General features: G+C 38.4%; 1 protein-coding gene across 6 annotated transcripts in view; it reads right to left on the bottom strand.

The window, feature by feature from the left end:
* The window catches only part of PDE4D (phosphodiesterase 4D), a 657,725-nt gene that overhangs the window by 495,301 nt on the left and 142,472 nt on the right, over positions 1–19,952 (bottom strand). The window contains exon 1 of one of the 6 annotated variants that reach the window (XM_059694584.1): positions 6,056–7,296. The exons of the other annotated variants lie outside the window; for them this stretch is intronic. Within the exon in view, the coding sequence (XP_059550567.1) occupies positions 6,056–6,102 (47 nt within the window). The 5' untranslated portion in view covers positions 6,103–7,296. Of the gene's footprint in view, positions 1–6,055; positions 7,297–19,952 lie in introns of those variants that run through there. 6 annotated transcript variants of the gene reach the window in all.

The raw sequence follows: 19,952 nt of genomic DNA, 5'->3' as shown, positions 1-19,952 counted from the left end.
GAGTGTCTTTAATAGTCTACTCTTGAACATGAAGCCTGCAAATATCAGTTGCAATAATTTTCAACAGGTGGTGAAGAGCTCAGAGAGCTTTCCCAAGGTCAAGGTCACCAAAGCATTAACACCCAGAATTAGAATGAGAAAACTGTGTGGGGGAGGGAGGTTGTTTTGTTTTGTTTTTTTCCTGAGCCAATAGCCTGATTATATAGAGTCTGGAGTAACCAGTTTAAAAACCAAATATATATCCTAAAATTTTACACAATATAGTCTCCAGTTGAAGTATGTTGTCTTGGGTATGTTTATAGGCTGGTACTTCTCTAACAACTGGAAATACCATCCAATAATCCATCAAATGATAATAGTTGTAGCAGGTAACTTATGGCTTAGAGACATTTTGGAGCTAAGGTGAAAAGGTGGGGCGAGGCTATTAATGAACATTAATGCTGTGGGGGTGTGGCCGAAGGAGGGAATGAAGAGGTGAAGTGTGGCTATTGTTGGAAGGAAGGGAGGGAGGAAGGAAGTAGGGAGGGAGGGAAGGAGGAAGGGAGGAAGGAAGGAAGGAAGGAAGGAAGGAAGGAAGGTAGGAAGGGAGGGAGGGAGGAAGTAGGGAGGGAGGGAAGGAGGAAGGGAGGAAGGGAGGAAGGAAGGAAGGAAGGAAGGAAGGAAGGAAGGAAGGAAGGAAGGAAGGAAGGAAGGAAGGAAGAAGGGAGGAAGGAAGGAAGGGAGGAAGGAAGGAAGGAAGGAAGGAAGGAAGGAAGGAAGGAAGGAGGAAGGGAGGAAGGAAGGAAGGAAGGAAGGAGGAAGGGAGGAAGGAAGGAAGGAAGGAAGGAAGGAAGGGAGGAAGGAAGGAAGGAAGGAAGGAAGGAAGGAAGGAAGGAAGGAAGGAAGGAAGGAGGGAGGGAGGGAGGGAGGGAGGGAGGGAGGAAGGAAGGAGAAAGGATCTAGCCTGTGGTGAGTGCGAAACTGGTTAAGTTCCCTCCTTGGGTTCCTCTTCCTCTAAGAGTTCTCAACTATTTTTTCCCCTTACTTGCCTTTTATTCTCTGAATCTGGGTACCTCAGCATTAGTGACTATAACTCAGTTATAGCCACTGAAAGGGGTGCAGGAACAAGGGGGCATAAAATGAAGAATTTAATAAAAGCAAAACATCCCCAATTCATAGCTAATCATTTTCACATGACAGAATATTTTCTACTTTTTTTTTCCTTTTGTAGGAATTACCTAAAACCTCCCCGGCTTGGGCCACCCACTTAGCCCATTGAGGATGTATCCTGTCAGCAGTTTAAAGTGCACTGTTTTACTACAGGGGAAAGTCTGCTGGGACTAAAAATTATATTTAATTTCCATAAGTTGTGGGAACACTGGTATTGCAGATGGCAACTTTTCTCCGCTAGGATACCATTAATTAATCAAATATTTAAAAAGTAACGCAAAAATATAAATTTTTATTTTCACCTTAAAACTGTAAGGTATTACTAAAAGGAACTAAGGAGGATACAGCTAGAGGCATTAAAAGGCAGTAAAATAGAAAGCCATGAGAAAAATTATATGTTAAATAGTGTTAGTATTTCATTTAAAGGAAAGTTTTCGCTGTATCATATCTAAACCTGAACTTCTGCCTTAAACAAAGGCTGACTTTACATTGAGCCCAGGGATTTGTGAACAAAAGGAGTTTTATAATTATGAGCTCTACTCCAAATTTTATTGTGTTTACAAATAAATTGTATTTGGCCATAACAGGAATTCAGAGTCAGTTGAGAATCTGGTATTTGTATTCTAAAATTGCTAGGTGGTTTTGTCACTTGGAGGAAGAGATGGTACAGAAGCAAGGTCAGCAGCGACCTGAAATCTCATTAGAAGACAAGCAGACACTGGCAGAATTTTAGGTTGACTGAAATGAGCAGAGCTCCCTTATCTTGCATGAGACTTAATACATTTTGTCCTTCAATGCATTGCACAGTCGTCAAACTCAATGTTTCTCCCACCCACTAAAATTCTCATAAGAGAAGTGAGATCATTATATTTGCCAAAACATAAACTCTGCAAAATGCAATTCTGGGGCGAGTTCCTTCAGTTTCAATATATGAAGAGCAGAAAAACTTAAAAGCTGAAACTCTAAGAGGCAAGGTAAAAAGGATTATCCTTTCAGTAAGAAGCAGGCCATCTTGCTTTTCTCTGATGACGTGGTCATTGAATATTTTATTGAATAAAAGGTATGAAAATAAGTACATACATGCATAATATTACCGATATATCAATTTATATCTTGCTTTATTCCATAAAGGATTTTGATCAAAGAAAACAAAACAAAATGGGTTAGTAAATTAGTGGAACCCTAGGTCGATAGAGGAAACAATTGTAGTGTGCTTTGCTAGATTGAACCTCATCAAGAACCTGCAAAGGGAAGTCCAGTGCAAAGATGTGGGGCCTAGAAAAAGGGAATAGAAGCCTCAATGTTGAGTCAAGGTATGGAATCGCCCTATTTTGTGTCTTGCTTCAAGTCACCTCTCCTCATTACGAAGAGGGTTGCATAAAAGCACTCAGGTATATGGGCTTTAAAAAATGGAATTACAGGCAACAACTAAAGAACAGTTAATCACCATCCACCATCACTAGTCCCAAGTCTCCCTCAGGTTCCCTCCAAGGAGCACACTGAGGGCCGCTCTAGACCGCTCGGCCTTCAACTCCTGCCTCCCACGGTCCTTTCTCTGTGTCATTTCAGTCCATTGTAAAAAGGATGCCAAGGCATTTGAATAAAATGCCCTCCTACATTTTATAAATGTAAAATTAAAAATTCAGTTGCTTTCAACATGGCCCTGGTGTTTCTGGCATGAAATTACAGCATTTTTATAAATCAGATTATACGAAGTGGTTATATATCTTTTAAGTAAGTCAAAAAGTTACAAACATATGTTAGGCACGCTATGTTATGTCATTCTTTTGAGACCTCTGCATAATCCCACGTCATCACGCGTCTAGAGCATCATCTTAATTGTTCCTAAATGAAATTTAAATTCCTAGAAAGCTGACTTGTATTTTCCTTTTTTTCAACCATGCAAGAAGATCTGATCCCAAATTCCCAGGCTACCACTATATTCTCACAACTAGCCAGAATACCAAGTAAGAAGAGCTATATGGCACTTATTTACCTACCGAGGCAAACCCTTATCTTTGTTTGGGTTGGCAGTAAAAAGGTCAAAAACATAATAGAAAGAAGCTTTTGCAATAAAATCCTCCAGCAAATATTTCTAATGTAGCTTTTAAACAAGAAAATCACATTCTTCAGACCACTTTTTAAGCACTCGAGGGGTAGTGTTCTATTAAGACAAGTAATAAGACCACTTATTAACTTTAACTTGTAACCAATGAACAATGGATTTGTAAGCCAGCCCTAGGGCAGGGGGATGAGAGTCCAAGTGGGAACTTTGTACATAGGCTTCTATTGGAACCATTACCTCTGATAAACTTTTGAAGATTCCTCTGTATCCCCTGTATCTCAATTTCCCCTCCTCCTTGCCTCTCAACGAGCAGAACAGAAGAAGAGCATGCATCTCTATGTTCTGCCTATCGGAAGGGTTGCCTTCATAGAGATGAGCTAGAGCTCATAAAACCAAAGCACAGATCTCTTTTAAAATGTCTATCCTTCCCTAGCCTTGATTGGTCTCTTGCCAACTTCTGATCTGCACCATTGTTGAAAAAAAAAAAAAAAGACCTGCATGTAAGAATGAGGAAAAGGGAGTCTTTGGAGATGAAAATGAGAAGAGCCTGGCAAATCCTTTCTCCTTAGCATGATAATTCATGAGCATGGAATCTAATCCAAGAGGGACTCTTACAGTAGGACAAAGGGAAAGAAAGGGGAAGGAGGTTTTCTGTCAACAAACACCTAGGATCTATGACTGCAGTTGAAAGGTGAGGTTATAAATAAGAGAAAAACAACAATTGGAGAAGTTGAGAACCATGCACAACATTAATTAGGTCACCTGGAAAAAACCAGCACCTTCTCCCAGTTCAATGTCTTATTAAAGGATCTTTCGAAGGGGCCCAGGTAAGAACAGATACAGGGAGCGTACACAGAGCACTCACACCCCACGTTGGCTCAGATTGGTTACAACAGCAACAAATTGGCACACCATGCAGTGAAATGCATGAAGGGTTTCCTAGCTTCAGGCACAAAAGAAAACCACCAGGACTCTCAACTTCTCTCTACAGCTTTCAAACATTCATATTTCAGATCTAGAGAAGCATGAATAAGCACATTTACATCCTTTCAAAAACTACAAAATCGAAGGGCTCATTTCTTTCCAGTCAAAAGTCGAGGTGAGGTAAATGCAACAACATAAAAGATGGCTATAATGGTAGGCATTCAAAGAGTACATGCATCCTACCAATTGACAAATAAACAAATGGATCCAAACAACAGAGCTTGCACAGAACAAAAACTGTTGCTTTATAGTAAGGTACACTTTAGAGAAATGAGAATGGTAATTCCCCCCCCCCCAAAAAAAAATATCTTAATAGCTACAAAATTAACCTTGACTAAGGCCTAAGGAATAGAAGGGTAAACATAAATACTTGATCAATGCCTACCATGTCCTAGGGCCTGTTTCCGGGACCTTTTTATCTTAGGGTTAAAGACTACTTATGTGAATGTATTTGTAAGAATGACATAAACCTTATTGCTGAGGCCTGACCCTCACCGTCAGGACCAGCAAGGCAATGGCACCAAACCTCCCCCTGAGTGGGGAACTCTGGTGATGCACTTGGATGTGGGCCACTGAGGTTTGCAGGCATGTCACCCAGACTCCCTCCCCAGCACAGTGGAGAGTGGGGATGGTGGCTCTGGACAGCAGAGAAAGAAGATACGCCACAGCTTCGATCTGGGATGTATCTGGTGTTGACAGAATGTGAGCACCTGCCCAGAGTGAAGGAGGATGTCACTCACCCTCTCTGTTACTGATTTTCAGCAAACAAGCTAAAATGTCCATAACAAACCAGCAAGTGATTTCTGTGGAGCCTTAAGATATCAGAAATCTTTCATTTGAGACACTGTCATGAAGGCAACTGGAAACCCTCTGAAACCTGTATTTTAATATCGATTACTTATCCGGAGGCCAGCCAAATAATTTACTTGGGAAATATACTTTCAAAGCAGACAGATTGCAGAATCCCAAACAAACCATGTTAGTAGCCATAAAACCTTAAAATGTGCCTTTATCATGCATTCACAAAGTTTCTGCTATGAGAGATGGGACCCAGTCAACCCTTAAGGTCTGGTAAAAACAAGCAATTTTAAATAATGAGCTCTGCTCTTATAATAACGCCAGCAATTAATTCCTACACACATTTAGTCATAAAACCTAATAACAAATGGTACCTGATGTCACATGTCCAGGAACCTTAATACATTGCATTGAACCTTAATACATGAGCAAAATCAACGCACTATGCAAGTTCCATGAGAGTCTGTACACTTCATGATTCATGTGTTGGAATTCTATTTAATTAGTTCTTCCTGGTAGAAACATTCTTGAATAGTTAAAATATTCCTTAATGTGAGGCACCAACACATCTTAGTATTATTTTAAAACTCAGTCAGCATTCTAAGGTTTTTTTTTTAATTTCTTTTAGAAATTCAGAAAGACCTAAGGACAGGCAAATTGATATTAGATGTCAGAAATACATATGTCCTTCCCCAGGGAATTTTCAAATAAAAGAAAACAAAAGATCAAAAAACAAATCCCAAACCTCCCTTTTTCTTTTAGTTATTAGTTAAATAGTTGCCATTCTCAAAGTTGTGCTTTTTCTTCCCCTCCATGAAATGTTAGCAATTGCAAATGTCCTCATACTTGACTTTTTATTTGGGGGATGCTTTGATATTAACAACTAAATTGTTATTGCATAACCATTACTTTCTCAGACGACATTTGGTCTTAATGTTTTACATTTCGTCCTCACTTGATACCAATATTCTTGTTCAAGACAAATCTGTCTCTGGCACTTGCCATGGAATTTTATAATTTTGAGTGGTACGAACTGAAGGGGGTATATTGATTACTCACCAGATCCAGGAATGCCTTCTAAAGGGGAAGTTATTCACGTGCATCATATTTGCAGGTCTTCTCTCATCAAGATTTTCCTGGTCTCATATGCTACATGTAGTGATTTTCACAGATGAATTCCAACTCTCCTGTTTGAGCAGCTATCATGGGCAATTATTGCAACAAGTACTGAATTCAAAAAAAAAAAAAGCACCCCTCCCCCCAAAAAAACAAATAGCAACAACAAAAGCCCTTCCAGGATCTGAAGGAAGAAACATCACAGAGCACTGCCGGTATGGGTCCATCCATTTAGGTTCCACTCATTAGTCAAAACACTAAAATAACCAGTTCAATCGTTTATCCTAAATGGTGGCAAATATTGTCCTGGTAAAAAATCCAAGCGCCTAGAGTGTAAATTAATGCATCCTCGTAGGAAGGACTCTGGAATGTGGGAAAGGGGGAGTCAAAAGACAGTTTCTGGTTATCCTTGTTAAAGAAGTGTTAGAAGGGAAATGGAAAACTTCAGGCTGCTTTGCCATGCTGTCCTTTAGAAATGAATATTGCTTTTTCTTCTTTCTGAGGCACATATTCCTGTGTGGTCACTTCAACGCAGTGCTGCCTTCTGAGACGAGTCGGACAAAGACCTGGGCAAAGGGGCCAGACACCATGTATAACCAAAGCCAACTTCTTCCCCCAAAATCTCAGAACTGCCGGTTTTCAACTGCAAAAGTAGGAAGGCAGGGAGCAATTTCTGCTTTGCAGGACGGAATTACCTACCATCATGACTTCAGAAGGTGCTGTCATGAGGAAATTCATTTCAGATGCCTAACCCCATAATAAGGCTGCCTGCTCTCCTGACGTAAAATGACTAAGCTATTGATCCTTTCACGGCAGAAACCCCTTTAATTTGTTGTTATCAAAGACCATGTGCGGGCTTCTCAGATTTTGCCTTGGAAAGAAAATGAATTTCACAGCCGCGAGTCAGACGTTCTCTAAGAATTTCCTCCCCGCGGTCTTTCTTTCTCTCTCGGTCTTTACCCCCAATGCAATGCCCCAATAGGTGTCATTTACTCGGATGCTCTGACATCTTCTGAAAGATCCTCATGCCCAAGCCATACAGACCTTGCATGCTTTTAAAACACAATGGCAACAGGCTCCTGCTGGGGTCCCCCAGCGCCGCGGAATTTCCAGCAGAACCTTTTGAGTCTTCGCAGCCGCCGTGTCCGTGTCCGCCCTGGGCTGCGCCGCCGGCCGAGCAGCTCAGGACACTCGCTGGAGGTACAGTACATTAACTCTGCAGCAGCCCTGCCCGCTGCGGAGCGCTGCCTGACAGGGGATGTGCTGGCGTCAAGGGGGCCCTCTAGGTGGGTTCCCAGACACTGCAGCACGCCTGCCTTGCTCGCCTCCCTGGAGGAGCCAGTGAGCCAAAGGGGTTAAAGGCACGGCTCGTCCTGAAAACGCAGATTTTAAGTAAGTAATTACCAGGCAAGACAAGCAAAGCAGTAAAACACACACACACACACACACACACACAGTAAATAAGCTCACAGACATGCTACACCTTGACCAAATAGATATTGGAGAGGCGGGGAGGGTTTTTGTTTTTGTTTTTCCTTTCTTGCCCAATGAACAGAAAGGAAATAAAAGAAGTCAGAGAGAGCTGGCGTATGACAGGGTCAGGGTTTGGTCACTTTGAGTCCTCTTTTTTTTTTTAAACAAATATATTGGGCTGGGGAGATCTTACTAACTTGATGGTTTGCATTTAGCTCCAGATGACCACAAGGTAATTTTTGGACAGGAAATCCTGTGGAAGCCAGTTGTGCGGAAGTCAGTTACACTTCAGTTGCAATTGCGCCTGCTGTAAAGCTGCTTGTCTGAGGAGGGGCGTGTGGCTCGGAGGAGTGCTGCGATGAAGCCTTGCCATGCCTGCTGTTGACATTTTGCTTCTCCTCAAGCTTGCCCCTTTGTTGCAAAAATTCTGTTCAACAATCCCCTGAAAGCACCCCTTCATTGTTGATGCCATTTTGGAGCAAGAATAAAATAGTAAACTCTGGTAATAGTAGGTTGGCATATAAATGGTGTTTGTTGGAGATCAGTAGGTAAATGGACTTTATACCGTAGCAGTGCACTTAATATTAATGTATCGCGTTAAACTTAGGTGTTTAAACAGCCTACGGTGCAACTGCTTAATATTAAATGGAATACTGGCAACATTTAATATGCCATGCTATTATCTTCAGTTAGGATTTCCCCAGTGAGGCCCCGTCATTGTAGAAAACATTACCCAGTAGTGGTGGTAGGGTGGGGGTAGTTTTATCATAAATTCAAAACCAGGTACAAGGAGCTTTAGTCTTGAAAACTGCCATGGTTTGGGGAGGTTTCATTTTAATCAAATGATGATACTGATGGAAGTATTTCTGGAGGAGGAAGAATTGAGTGATTCCTTTAAAAGCAGTTGGAACTTGGAGGTTCAGGAAGATGGTACCACAGCTTAGAAGGAAGCTGAGCATATATGTTGGGATGCATGTAGCCTCGGCAGGGTCCCTGTGACCTCCTCTTTCTACAGGGAATACATATCTCCCCTAAGTGCATTTGCGATCTGAATCAGAAAACTTTGGTCTGAATTGTGTTTAACAGCTTTGAGTGCTTTGAATCAAGCATCATAGAGTAGTTCAAAATGATATTATGTTAGATGTTTAAATATTATTATTAAGGGCAAGGGACACCCCAAATGTCTTGGGCCCTGTACTAAGTGCTTTACATTATTTTATTTAATTCTCACAACAACACTATTGTGTAAGGATTGTTATTAGCCCTGTTTTACAGATGAAGAATTTCAGACATAGGGAGATTAAGTAGCTTATCCAAGGTCAAATGTCCAGTAAGGGTCATTATTTGAACAAAGAAAGTCTGGCTCCAGAGCCTGCATGCATTACCACTATATTATAGTCCTTCCAGAATACCACCACCTTGCATTAGTGTTGTGCTTTCTAAAAAATTATCTTTATAGGTATAATCTTAATTTAGCCTCACAGAATCATGCTAAGGAAAGGTTGACACTTCTGACAATTTTGGAAATGAATCTCCAAAAGGATAGTATTTGTTCATCATCACGCATCATGTTAGCAGTAGATCTAGAAGAGAATTCAGATTGTTTCACAGGTTAGTATTCCTTGATGAAGATAATGATGATGATGATAATGACATGATAATGGACATTAACCTATTTCAAAACCAATACTTAGTACTTATACTTTATTAAAAAAAAAAACTAGAGGCCCAGTGCACGAAATTTGTGCATGAGTAGGGTCCCTAAGCCTGGCCAGAAACCAGGGCCAATCAGGTTTCCTGCCTCCCCGCCTCCTCACCTCCTCCTTCCCTAGCTCCCTCAGCACCCTGCCATTGCCACTGGTCACCTGCCATGCTCTGCGCTGTCCCCTGGTAGTCAGCACCCCTCATAGCGAGCGATCGAACTCCCAGTCTCCCGGTCGAACTCCCGAGGGGACACTTTGCATATTAGCCTTTTATATATATAGATTATGTAGAAATTCATTTTCTCATATGATAGACATCTATAATTTGAATTTTTAAAAATATTTTTAGCCTATTCTACTCCTCTCTCTTTATATGCCAATGTGATACCCATGGTGATGTGACACCAAGAATATCTCTGACTATTTGTTAATTACCACACAGTTCAACATCCAGTACTTGGAAGCTATGTTTCCATTTGTGGGCAATGATATAAGCAAAGCTCTTTATAAATAAAACACAAATGATTCGGTCATTAGATTACTAAGGGAGATATAAATTAAAATATATTTAAACCAAGAGGAAATTTCAACTGAATAATTTTAAAGTGAACATTTTTTGGTCTTCTTATTTCTATTTTTATATGTGTGACTATCTAGAGCAGGGGTTGGAAACCCCCCCATGCATAGGCCATATAAGGCCCTTGAAATCATTTGGTCTGGCCCTGCCAAGGCATTAGGAGTGAGTTAATTAAATTTTTATCAGCTTTTAAGTTGATAATTTTGTATTGCCTGCGAATGATGTTATAAATAACCAAATGGCCCCTGGCAAAAAGAAAAAAAAAGGTCTCCAATCTGATCTAGAGTAAGGTATAACAAATTAGAATAAAAGGACGCACAACTGAGAAACCATGATAAATAGTAGAAAAGCCAAATTTCTGCTGAAGGGATAAAAAAGAAAAATGTAATTTATTCCACAGTTCAGGGAACCTATGCATTAATAAACAATTCTAAATTGAGTATTTTGAAAACGCAAGGCACTTTTATTTCACACATATTAGTAGCAGGGTCTTCAGAGGTATGGCCACTATTTTACAAACTGATGCTTCACCAGACTTCGTATTTTACAAATGTGTGGTCTTCAAGAAACAACATCTGAGCAGAATTAATAGGTTTGTAATTTAAGCTTACAGATGAAAAAGGTTGATGGTCTAGGGCCGTGGTCGGCAAACTGCAGCTCACGAGCCACATGCGGCTCTTTGGCCCCTTGAGTGTGGCTCTTCCTAAGCCTTAGGGGTACCCTAATTAAGTTAATAACAATGTACCTACCTATACAGTTTAAGTTTAAAAAATTTGTCTCTCAAAAGAAATTTCAATCGTTGTACTGTTGATATTTGGCTCTGTTGACTCATGAGTTTGCCGACCACTGGTAATACACATCTGTTTCTTTCTACAAAAAGTTCATCATCCTTTCAGGAAATTTCTAAGAAATATTAGGGATGAAAGATTACTTATGGCTGAGCCCAGTGCTATCATTTCAAAAAATAAAGGAGTGCTAATTATTTTCAGAGAACCACAGGTGGCACATACTTTGTGAGAGAGCCTCAGCTCCACTGGCACAAAGGCTGTGTTTTGATCTTTTTAAAAGTTTTAACCACCCTCATATGAGACTGACATTAGAAAAAAATTTTAAAAACCACACCAGAATACCAATGTATTGATAAAGTGAAAAGTACAAGCTCAGAGCAAACAGTAATACTCTAATCAACATTTCAATGAAAGATCATTTATGTTAGTGCACTCAGAATGAGAGAAGTATTATCTAGTCCCCATGCCCTTTTCCAATAATTAAAGTCCTTTTCTGCCATTGCTAGTAGGTTATGCTTGTAAGGGTGATGGTTTTCAAACTAAGTTCCTAGGAACCCTCTGGTTTTGCAAAGTTGTTATAGGACAACTGCAGGACAAAGGAAAGGCCAGGTACCTAAGTTTCATTTCAGAGCCCCTCTGCTTTTACCTGTTCTATTTCAAGGTTTGCTTTGAAAAAAGGGAGTCTGGTTCTTAAGAAAATGTTTACAAAAACATAACTGTAGGTATAAGAAGTTAACACTTTCTAAGCAAATTCTTATCTTTGTATAGTCAGTTTCAAGACTCATTCTCTTCAAACCCTTTCAGTTTACATGCTTCCTTCACAATGAGTCAAATACAGATGATTAGGTTATATCTTTATGCTAATCCAAGCATAATAGCACAATGAAGACACACCCTAGCCTCTGAACTTGGGTGCTTCCTAAACTCTTATCACTTATCTGCTATAGAGGGTGTAATAACATACGTCATTGATTCCCAGAGTTCACTTTTATGTTTTTGTTTTTTAATTTTTAAAATAAATTTTAATTTACATTTTTTAAATTTATCTTTATTGTTGAAAGTATTACAGATGTCCCCCTTCTCCCCACCATGACCCCCTTCACTCCATTACCACCCTCTCTGCAGGCCTTCCCTGCACTATTGTCTGTCCATATGCATACAAGTTCATTGGTTAGTCTCTTCCCGCCCCCTCTGAAATGCATTTCTCTGCTGCATGCTTCAATGTCTCTGGTCCTATTTTGTTCATCAGTTTATTGTGTTTATTAGATTCCACATATAAGTGAGATCATGTGATACTTGTCTTTCTCTGACTGGCTTCTTTCACTTAACATAATACTTTCCAGGTCCCTCCATGCTGTTTCAAAGGGTAGGAGATCGCTCTTTTTTTACAGCTGCATAATATTCCATGAGGTAATACTATCCATTCATAGACTGATGGGCATTTGGGCTGTTTTCATGACTTAGCTATTGTAAATAATGCTGTTATGAATATAGGGGTGCATATATTCTTTCTGATTGGTGTTTCTGGCTTCTTAGGATATATTCCCAGAAATAGGATCACTGGGTCAAAAGTTCCATTTTAATTTTTTGAGGAAACTCCACACTGTTTCCCAGAGTGGTTGTGTCAGTCTGCATTCCCGCCAGCAATGTACTACAGTACCTTTTTATCCACATCCCAGCCAACACTTTTTGTTTGTTGATTTATTGATGATAGCCATTCTGGCAAGTGTGAGGTGGTACCTCATTGTCATTTTATTTTTTAAAACATATTTTTATTGATTTTACAGAGAGGAAGGGAAAGGGATAGAGAGTTAGAAACATCGATGAGAGTCGATGAACTGCCTCCTGCACGCCCCCTACTGGGGACCAAGCCCACAACTAAGGTACAGGCCCCTGATCAGAATAAAACCTAGGACCCTTCACTCTGTGGCCCAATGCTCTATCCACTGAGCCTAACTGGTTAGGACTGTCATTTTGATTTGCATCTCTCTGATAATTAGTGATGTTGATCATTTTTTTTCATATGTCTCTTGGTTATTTGTATGTCCTTTATGGAGAAGTGTCTATTCAAGTCCTCTGCCCACTTTTTAATAGGGTTGTTTATCTTCCTTTTGTTGAGCTGTTTGAGTACTTTATGTACATTGAAAATTAACTCCTTATCAGATATATCATTGACAAATATGTTCTCCCATACAGTGGGGTTCCCTTTTCATTTTGATTCTGGTTTCTCTTGCTGTGCAGAAGCTTTTTATTTTGACCCTGAATAGCTGCAACAATCTTTAGAAAGAAGAACAAAGGTGGAGGGATCACAATACAGGATATAAAAATATATTACAAAGCCACTCTAATTAAAACAGCCTGGTACTGGCACAAGAACAGGCATATAGATCAATGAAGCAGAACAGAGAACCCAGAAGTCTACCCAAGGCATTATACTCAATTAATATTTGACAAAGGAGGCAAGAGAATGCAATGAGGTAAAGACAGTTTCCTCAATAATTGCTCTTGAGATTATGGACAGGTACATGCAAACAAATGACACTAGACCACCAAATTACACCATACACAAAGATAAACTAAAAATGCATGAAAGACTTAAATGTAAGTCCTGAAACCATAAAAATCCTAGAAGAAAACAGAGGCAGCAAAATATCAGACATCTCATGTAGCAGAATTTTCATTGTTACAATGCCTAGGGCAAGAGAAACAAAGGGGAAAAAATAAACAAATGGGACTAAATAAAAATTAATTTACTTTTACATATGGAAAAAGAATTGCAGGAAATCAATAAGCAAAAGATAGCTGGAATAGCTATGTTCATTTTAGACAAAAGAAATTCTCTGACCACAGAATTATTAAGGCCATAGCACCACATGATGATAAAAAGGTTCAGTGCAGCAATAAATTGCTACAACTTCAAAACTTACATGTCTCAAAAAATAAAAAATAAAAAGAAGCAAATATTGCCAGAATTGCCGAAAGAAGAGCTCAAATTATCATCATAAGATGTGTATGTGGAGGGGGAAGAGTTCAATATATCATTCTCAAACAAGAAACAAGACAAATAATGTAAACACCACCACCAACAAAAACCAACTATAGGCAAATATGAATTAGAACAACACAACAAGCTTGACTTATTTGGACATCTCTAGAATGGATCCAATAATTGGAAATTTTACATTCTTCTAAAGGACAAATGGAGTACTTACAAAAAGTAATATAAAGTAAATCTCTACATTTTACAGAAATATCATACAAATCACATTCTCTAAACACTTCTAATGAAGTAACAGAAAGATAAAATGCCCTATATTAGGAAATTAAAGAAAAAATTATGAAAAGGGGTCAAAGAAGATATAATGAAAAATTAAAAAAATATTTATAAATGAATAATACATACACCATATTTGGAAACCTGTAGGAATACAGCAAAAGCAGTAATTCATTAAAATTTAAAGACTTAAATCATTATTTTAGAAAAGAATAGAGAGTACATTTAAGTGTACACCTAAAAAGTTAGGAAAAAAAGATAAACAAAAAGAAATTACAAGGAAAGAAACAATAACAAGAAGAGAGGAAACAAACTCATTATAAACACAAAGAGGGTAAATAAGAAACTACCTTAAGAAGGATCTGATTATCTAACCCAGTGGCTCTCAAACTTCACCATGCAACCCAATCATGTGGAGGGCTTGTTAAAACACTGGTTGTTCAGATCATTCCTAAAATTTCCGATTCAGAGGGTCCAGAATATACCCAAGGTTTTGCATTTCTTATAAAGCCCATTGTGGTGGTGCTGCTGCTGGTCCAAGGACCAAACTTTAGAACTAAACTTCAGAACCTAAGCTAAGGTACATCTTTCTGTCACCATCACATTTTGCTATAACCAACAGCGAATATCAATGATTGCCTCCGAAATAAAGTAGATGAAATAAAATTAAAACTCCTATAGATTTATATATGAAATGAAAGGTAATCTTGTATTTTTTAAAATATATTTTTATTGATTTCAGAGAGGAGGGAAGAGGGAGAGAGAGAGAATCATTGATTGGCTGCCTCCTGCACGTCCCAGCCTGGGCATGTGTCCTTGACTGGAATCAAACCTGGGACCCTTTAGTCCGCAGGCTGACGCTCTATCCACTGAGCCAACCCAGCTAGGGCCAAAAGGTGATCTTTTAAAAAAATCTTTATTATTGAAAGTATTACATATGTCCCCTTTTTCCCCCCATTGACCCCTTCTAGCCCACTCTTACCCTCCACCCTAGGCCTATTGTCTGTGTCCATGTATTATGCATATATGCATATGAATTCTTTAGTTGATCCCTTCCCACCCACCCCCATCCTCCTAATTTTTATGAATATTAATTATAAGTTCAGATATTTTAGTAAAGTGTCCCATTCTTTTGTGAGGCTGGATAACTTTTGTCTCTTATCAAATGAAAACATTTTGTCCTTCTATGCCAACTATTGTTTTGTATAAATATACTTACATATACAAATACCTCTACATATTTTTTAAAGCACATTTTTCTATATTAGTTGTGTAAATATGTTCTATCTTAGGAAATAGAAGCTACAGACACTTGGATATACTGGGCGATATGACTTTTTCACTTAAAGCCAACAAGGCAATATGTAAGAAAAAATTTCCCCCAAAGAATACAAAATTTGTGTATACTTTTTGCATATGCATGTATATTATAGTTACCATTCCAATATGTAGAATAAGACACAAGATGACTACATACCCCCACCCCTACCTCCCAGCAGAAGAACATTCAAGTTCAAATCCTCTCTCTGACCCTTACAGAAAAACCTATCCCTATGGAAGGAACAGCATTTTCTTCTGTGTATTTATAACACCAAAAAACAATGTTGACACTCAGTAAATGTTAACTGATGACCATGTTGATAGGGATGACTTCCCACTTCTTTCAAGTTCTAGCAAAATTGGAAAGTGTGTTGTTCAGCACATTTAAAACAGAAATAAGAGGAGCTCTTCATGAAGCCATGGTTTCAATTGCTAAGCATCAGGGAGCTGCATCATGTTTCAGCAAGGTGCTGGTACATTTAATTTCTACTTATTCTTATAACCAAGGATACAGCCACCAATTGAAAAGTGAGAAAGATATTTATTAAATACCTATTGGGATCACCTAAAACCAACATATGCTTTGTTGGAAATTTTCATGATTTAACTAATATAACGAGTCATTAAAAAAAAAGATATGTTTTTCATTGATTCTGGAAAGAGAAGAAAGGGAGAGGGGGAGAGTGTGTGTGTGTGAGAGAGAGAGAGAGAGAGAGAGAGAGAGAGAGAGAGAGAGAGAGAGAAACATTGATGTGAGAGATAAACATCTATAAGTTGCCTCCCCTATGTTCCCCAACCAGAGATCAAACTTGCCAGCTGGGTATATGCCCTTAAGGAGAATTGAACCTGTGATACTTTGGTGCACAGGACAACACTCTAACCAACTGAGCCACATCTGTCAGGACAACAAGTCATTTTGGATCCTACTGCCTAAGCTTAAATATTATTTAAAATAATAAATATATGCATTAACAGGAACAACAATTATCACATAATGAAACACAATACATTTCATAATTGAGATAATTTAAAATTCTTGCTAAATGCCACTTTTAATATTTTTGGAAGCAGAAATACTAAAATTTCTAATTTATTGATAAATATTATAGCAGTGAATCACCATTAAGTCCTGGGTTTTAGTGCTTTTTAAATTGTGATTGGGGCAGGGGTGTATTTTCATAGTCATTTTAATAGAAAGTTAGAAGAGGCTGCATCAAAGTAAAAAAATCAGATGCTTTTTAAAATCCAAAGACTTCAACTACTACTTCCAGTACATACTCATACACACACTCATATACCACTGACAGTTAACAGAATTAAGTGAAAGGAAATATGATATTTGCAAATTATATATATTTATAATATAGATATTACATACACATGTATTTCAACATCTTGTATTTACTATGTGGAGACATCTCTACTCCTCGCAGTTATCTCTGAAACAGATGGTTAAAGACTATCCTTAGAATGTAAACTCCATAAGGGCACTGGACCTTTTGGTCTGTTCTGTCCCTGCTGAATCCCAAGTACTTAGAATAGTGTCCAGTGCATGGTAAATGCCCATTGAAATATTTGTTGAGTCATGACTATCATAAATAAATAAATAAATCACTATATCAAATGTAATTATTTATGTTTGCCTACAATTCCCTCTATGGAGCTTGCCTTCCTTATACCCTAACTTTATAAAACCTTGACCTACTGCCACCTGATTCATCCACTGGGTAGAAACATTACTATTCTATCTTTGGAATGTGAATGGTCACAAGAAAAACAGAGACTCTAATCAGTTCCATGTGGGCTTAACCCAAAAAGTCATATAGTTTTGCCATTTTGGGTCAAGTAAAAACTGATAGCTAAATAAAATCTGGCAATTACAGAGAGAAGTTAGCCAAGAGTACAAACACAGAGACAAACAGAAATGGATGATTAGATTGAGTAGTTGCTTCAATTTTCAAGCTTTACAAATCCAACAAGGCTCAGTTATAACCCATTTCTGTGAATTTCTGTATCTTTACAGTATTCATCTTTTTTTTATACAGAAGTGCATGTGAGTACATTTATTGCAATCAAAATCTTGACTAGACAAGTCACCATATAAGAATATTTTTTTTGTTATCATAAATCTTTACCATCCCTCCACAAAGAAAGCAACTTAAAATTAATCCTACATTGTAATATTGAGTAGCCACAGTGAATTAGCAGGCCATCGAGTTAATGATTTCTCCATCAAGAGGCTTAAATACTCACACCACACACACGCACACACACACACACACACACACACACACACACACACACGAGCTGACAATGTACCAACATGTACATCCACAGCCAGAGGTCCTGGGAGAGCACTCTTTTTTCTCTGACTGATGTCTATTACACTTCCAGTCAAAATATTAGCTTCTTAGTTTTCTCAAGCTCCTTTCATCACTTTCTTCACTGAATATTAATTTGTTTTAGAGAGAGATTAAGAAAGGTGGGGAAATACTGTGATTTTTATTAGGTTTATGGAGTAAGAGAATTTAGTCCTCAAAAGACATAATTCCTTTTTTAAGAAGAGAGATTAAGAAAGGTGGGGAAATACTGTGATTTTTATTAGGTTTATGGAGTAAGAGAATTTAGTCCTCAAAAGACATAATTCCTTTTTTAAGAAGGAATAAAAGGACATTCATATGATTATTTAAAAATAATCTTTTAAACATTTAAAAGTATTAAAATGAATTAAAACCAGAATTCGATATTTTAGAATGATAGTTTTAAATTCATGTTGATATAATTAAGTAAAAAATTCCTTTTATTGGAGTGCAAATAAAGTCAGGCTCTTATTAAATCCTAGTTGCCTATTAGAGACAAATACCCTCTCCTTCACTTAGGTTTTAATACCCTCTGCTCTGCTCTTTTTAATGTTTGGATGTGGGGATGAATCCATAATGCTGAGCACTTGCAACTATCAAAAAGCCTGCCTCTCTTTATAATTGGCAAATCCCTATAACCAATACTATAGACCATACAGATCACTTAATAGATACAAATGGGAAAAAAAAAACATAAATAACACATGTCCCAAGCTGGATGAGACAGAAAAATGTTACTATGAAATTCTCTGGCCTAGCTATTTGTCTTATACTTTTCTATACAGAAATCACGTTATAAGTGGGAAAGAATCCAGTGTGGAATATAACATGATTTCATCTGTTGTTCTGAGTTCCAAGGTGTGTAAAATGGATGAAGATACAAAGGACTTCAAAATTTTCCACAAAATAAAGTAACAAAGTTGACCAAACAGTAAATTTACTTTTAGGATTTCTCCTCTTTTCTCATTGCCCTTCCTCTTTAAATTGGTGATGGGATAGGGATCCAAAAAAAAAAAAAAGTTAAAAAAAAAAGCAGGGAGCATGCAGATGAGCATTGTGTTGTCGGCCTCACAGGTTTCCTTGATTTTTTGCAACACTCGCCTCATTTTTAAAAGAATGGAAGTTATACAGGAAGCAGGAACAAAGTTAATGAAATTCATAAACTTCTCCCCTTTCTCCTTCTTCCCAGTAATTACCCACTCATTAGAGACAAAGGCTGCTGGAGATGAGGTTGCCATGTGTCCTATTGGGGATTAAATATTTTTCTTCTGGAAAGAGAAGAGTCAAGCAACTGTTGAGCCCCAAATCCCTGGTGGCCTCTCCTCATTGGTGGTGGCTGTAATGAGCAGATGACAGTCCTAAACTCTCAGGCCCAAGCTGTCTTGAAGGCATGAAGGGATGAAGAAAGGATGACAAGGGAAAGGGAAAGACAGAGGCATGGGACAGAAGAGCACTACTATTAATACTAACTTTCCCAATTCCCGTAGTTTCCATAATGACCCATTGCTTCCTACACCTTGAATGCAGATCTACTTTGAGAGTCTTCAATTGGAGCATAGGTGTTTTTAAGATCAGAACATTTGCCCACATCAGTGTGGCCTAGTTGGTTGCAGGTTCCATTTCTGGTCAGGGCACATGCCCATGGTTGCGAGCTCAATTCCTGGTAGCGGAGTGCAAGAGCAGCCGACTGATGTTCCACTCTCACATCCATCTTTCTCTCTCTCTGCCTCTCCTATCTTCTCTCCCTAAAAAGTCAAAATATACTAATAATAAAAGATCTGAACATTTGCTGGAAGGTGTAAATAATTTCCCTTGATTTTCCTCTCAATTTTTAGAGAGAGAAAGGAGAAATATGCAAGGAGAGATACAAATGTGATGTGGTACTGTCAGGATGCTTTAAAAAAATATTTGTAAAAGGGTAGCAATATTGTATTAAAGCCACTGAAAACAAGGACATGTGATATGTCTTTAAAACCCATTTTATTTCAGTTTCTTACTACCCCGTTAAGTTTTATTTATGGAGAAAGTCTTGTGACTTTCCTGAGCACTTTTAGGCAGTAGAGAGCTTCACATTTACTTTAAGCTATCGACAGATTCCATTCATAAACTAGAATGTCCGATCCAAACTACACTCCCAAACCCCAAACTAGATTAAACTCACATCTTCTCCCTGCTCCCAGCTGGGCCCCCAAAAGACTAGCTGCTTTCAATGGGATCAGTGGGCAACGCGGGGGTTAGGGTTTACAGTTCCCCTCCCTTGCTGTCCTGACTTGCCAGCTGTTGGGACTGAGTATGACCTGGAGAGCATGGAGGGAGACTATGAACCAGGGATTTCTCCCCCTTGG

Source organism: Myotis daubentonii, chromosome 4 (assembly GCF_963259705.1).
Source record: "Myotis daubentonii chromosome 4, mMyoDau2.1, whole genome shotgun sequence".
NCBI lineage: Eukaryota > Metazoa > Chordata > Mammalia > Chiroptera > Vespertilionidae > Myotis > Myotis daubentonii.
Note: the sequence above shows the minus strand (reverse complement) of the source record. Positions and strands in the feature narration are given on the sequence as shown.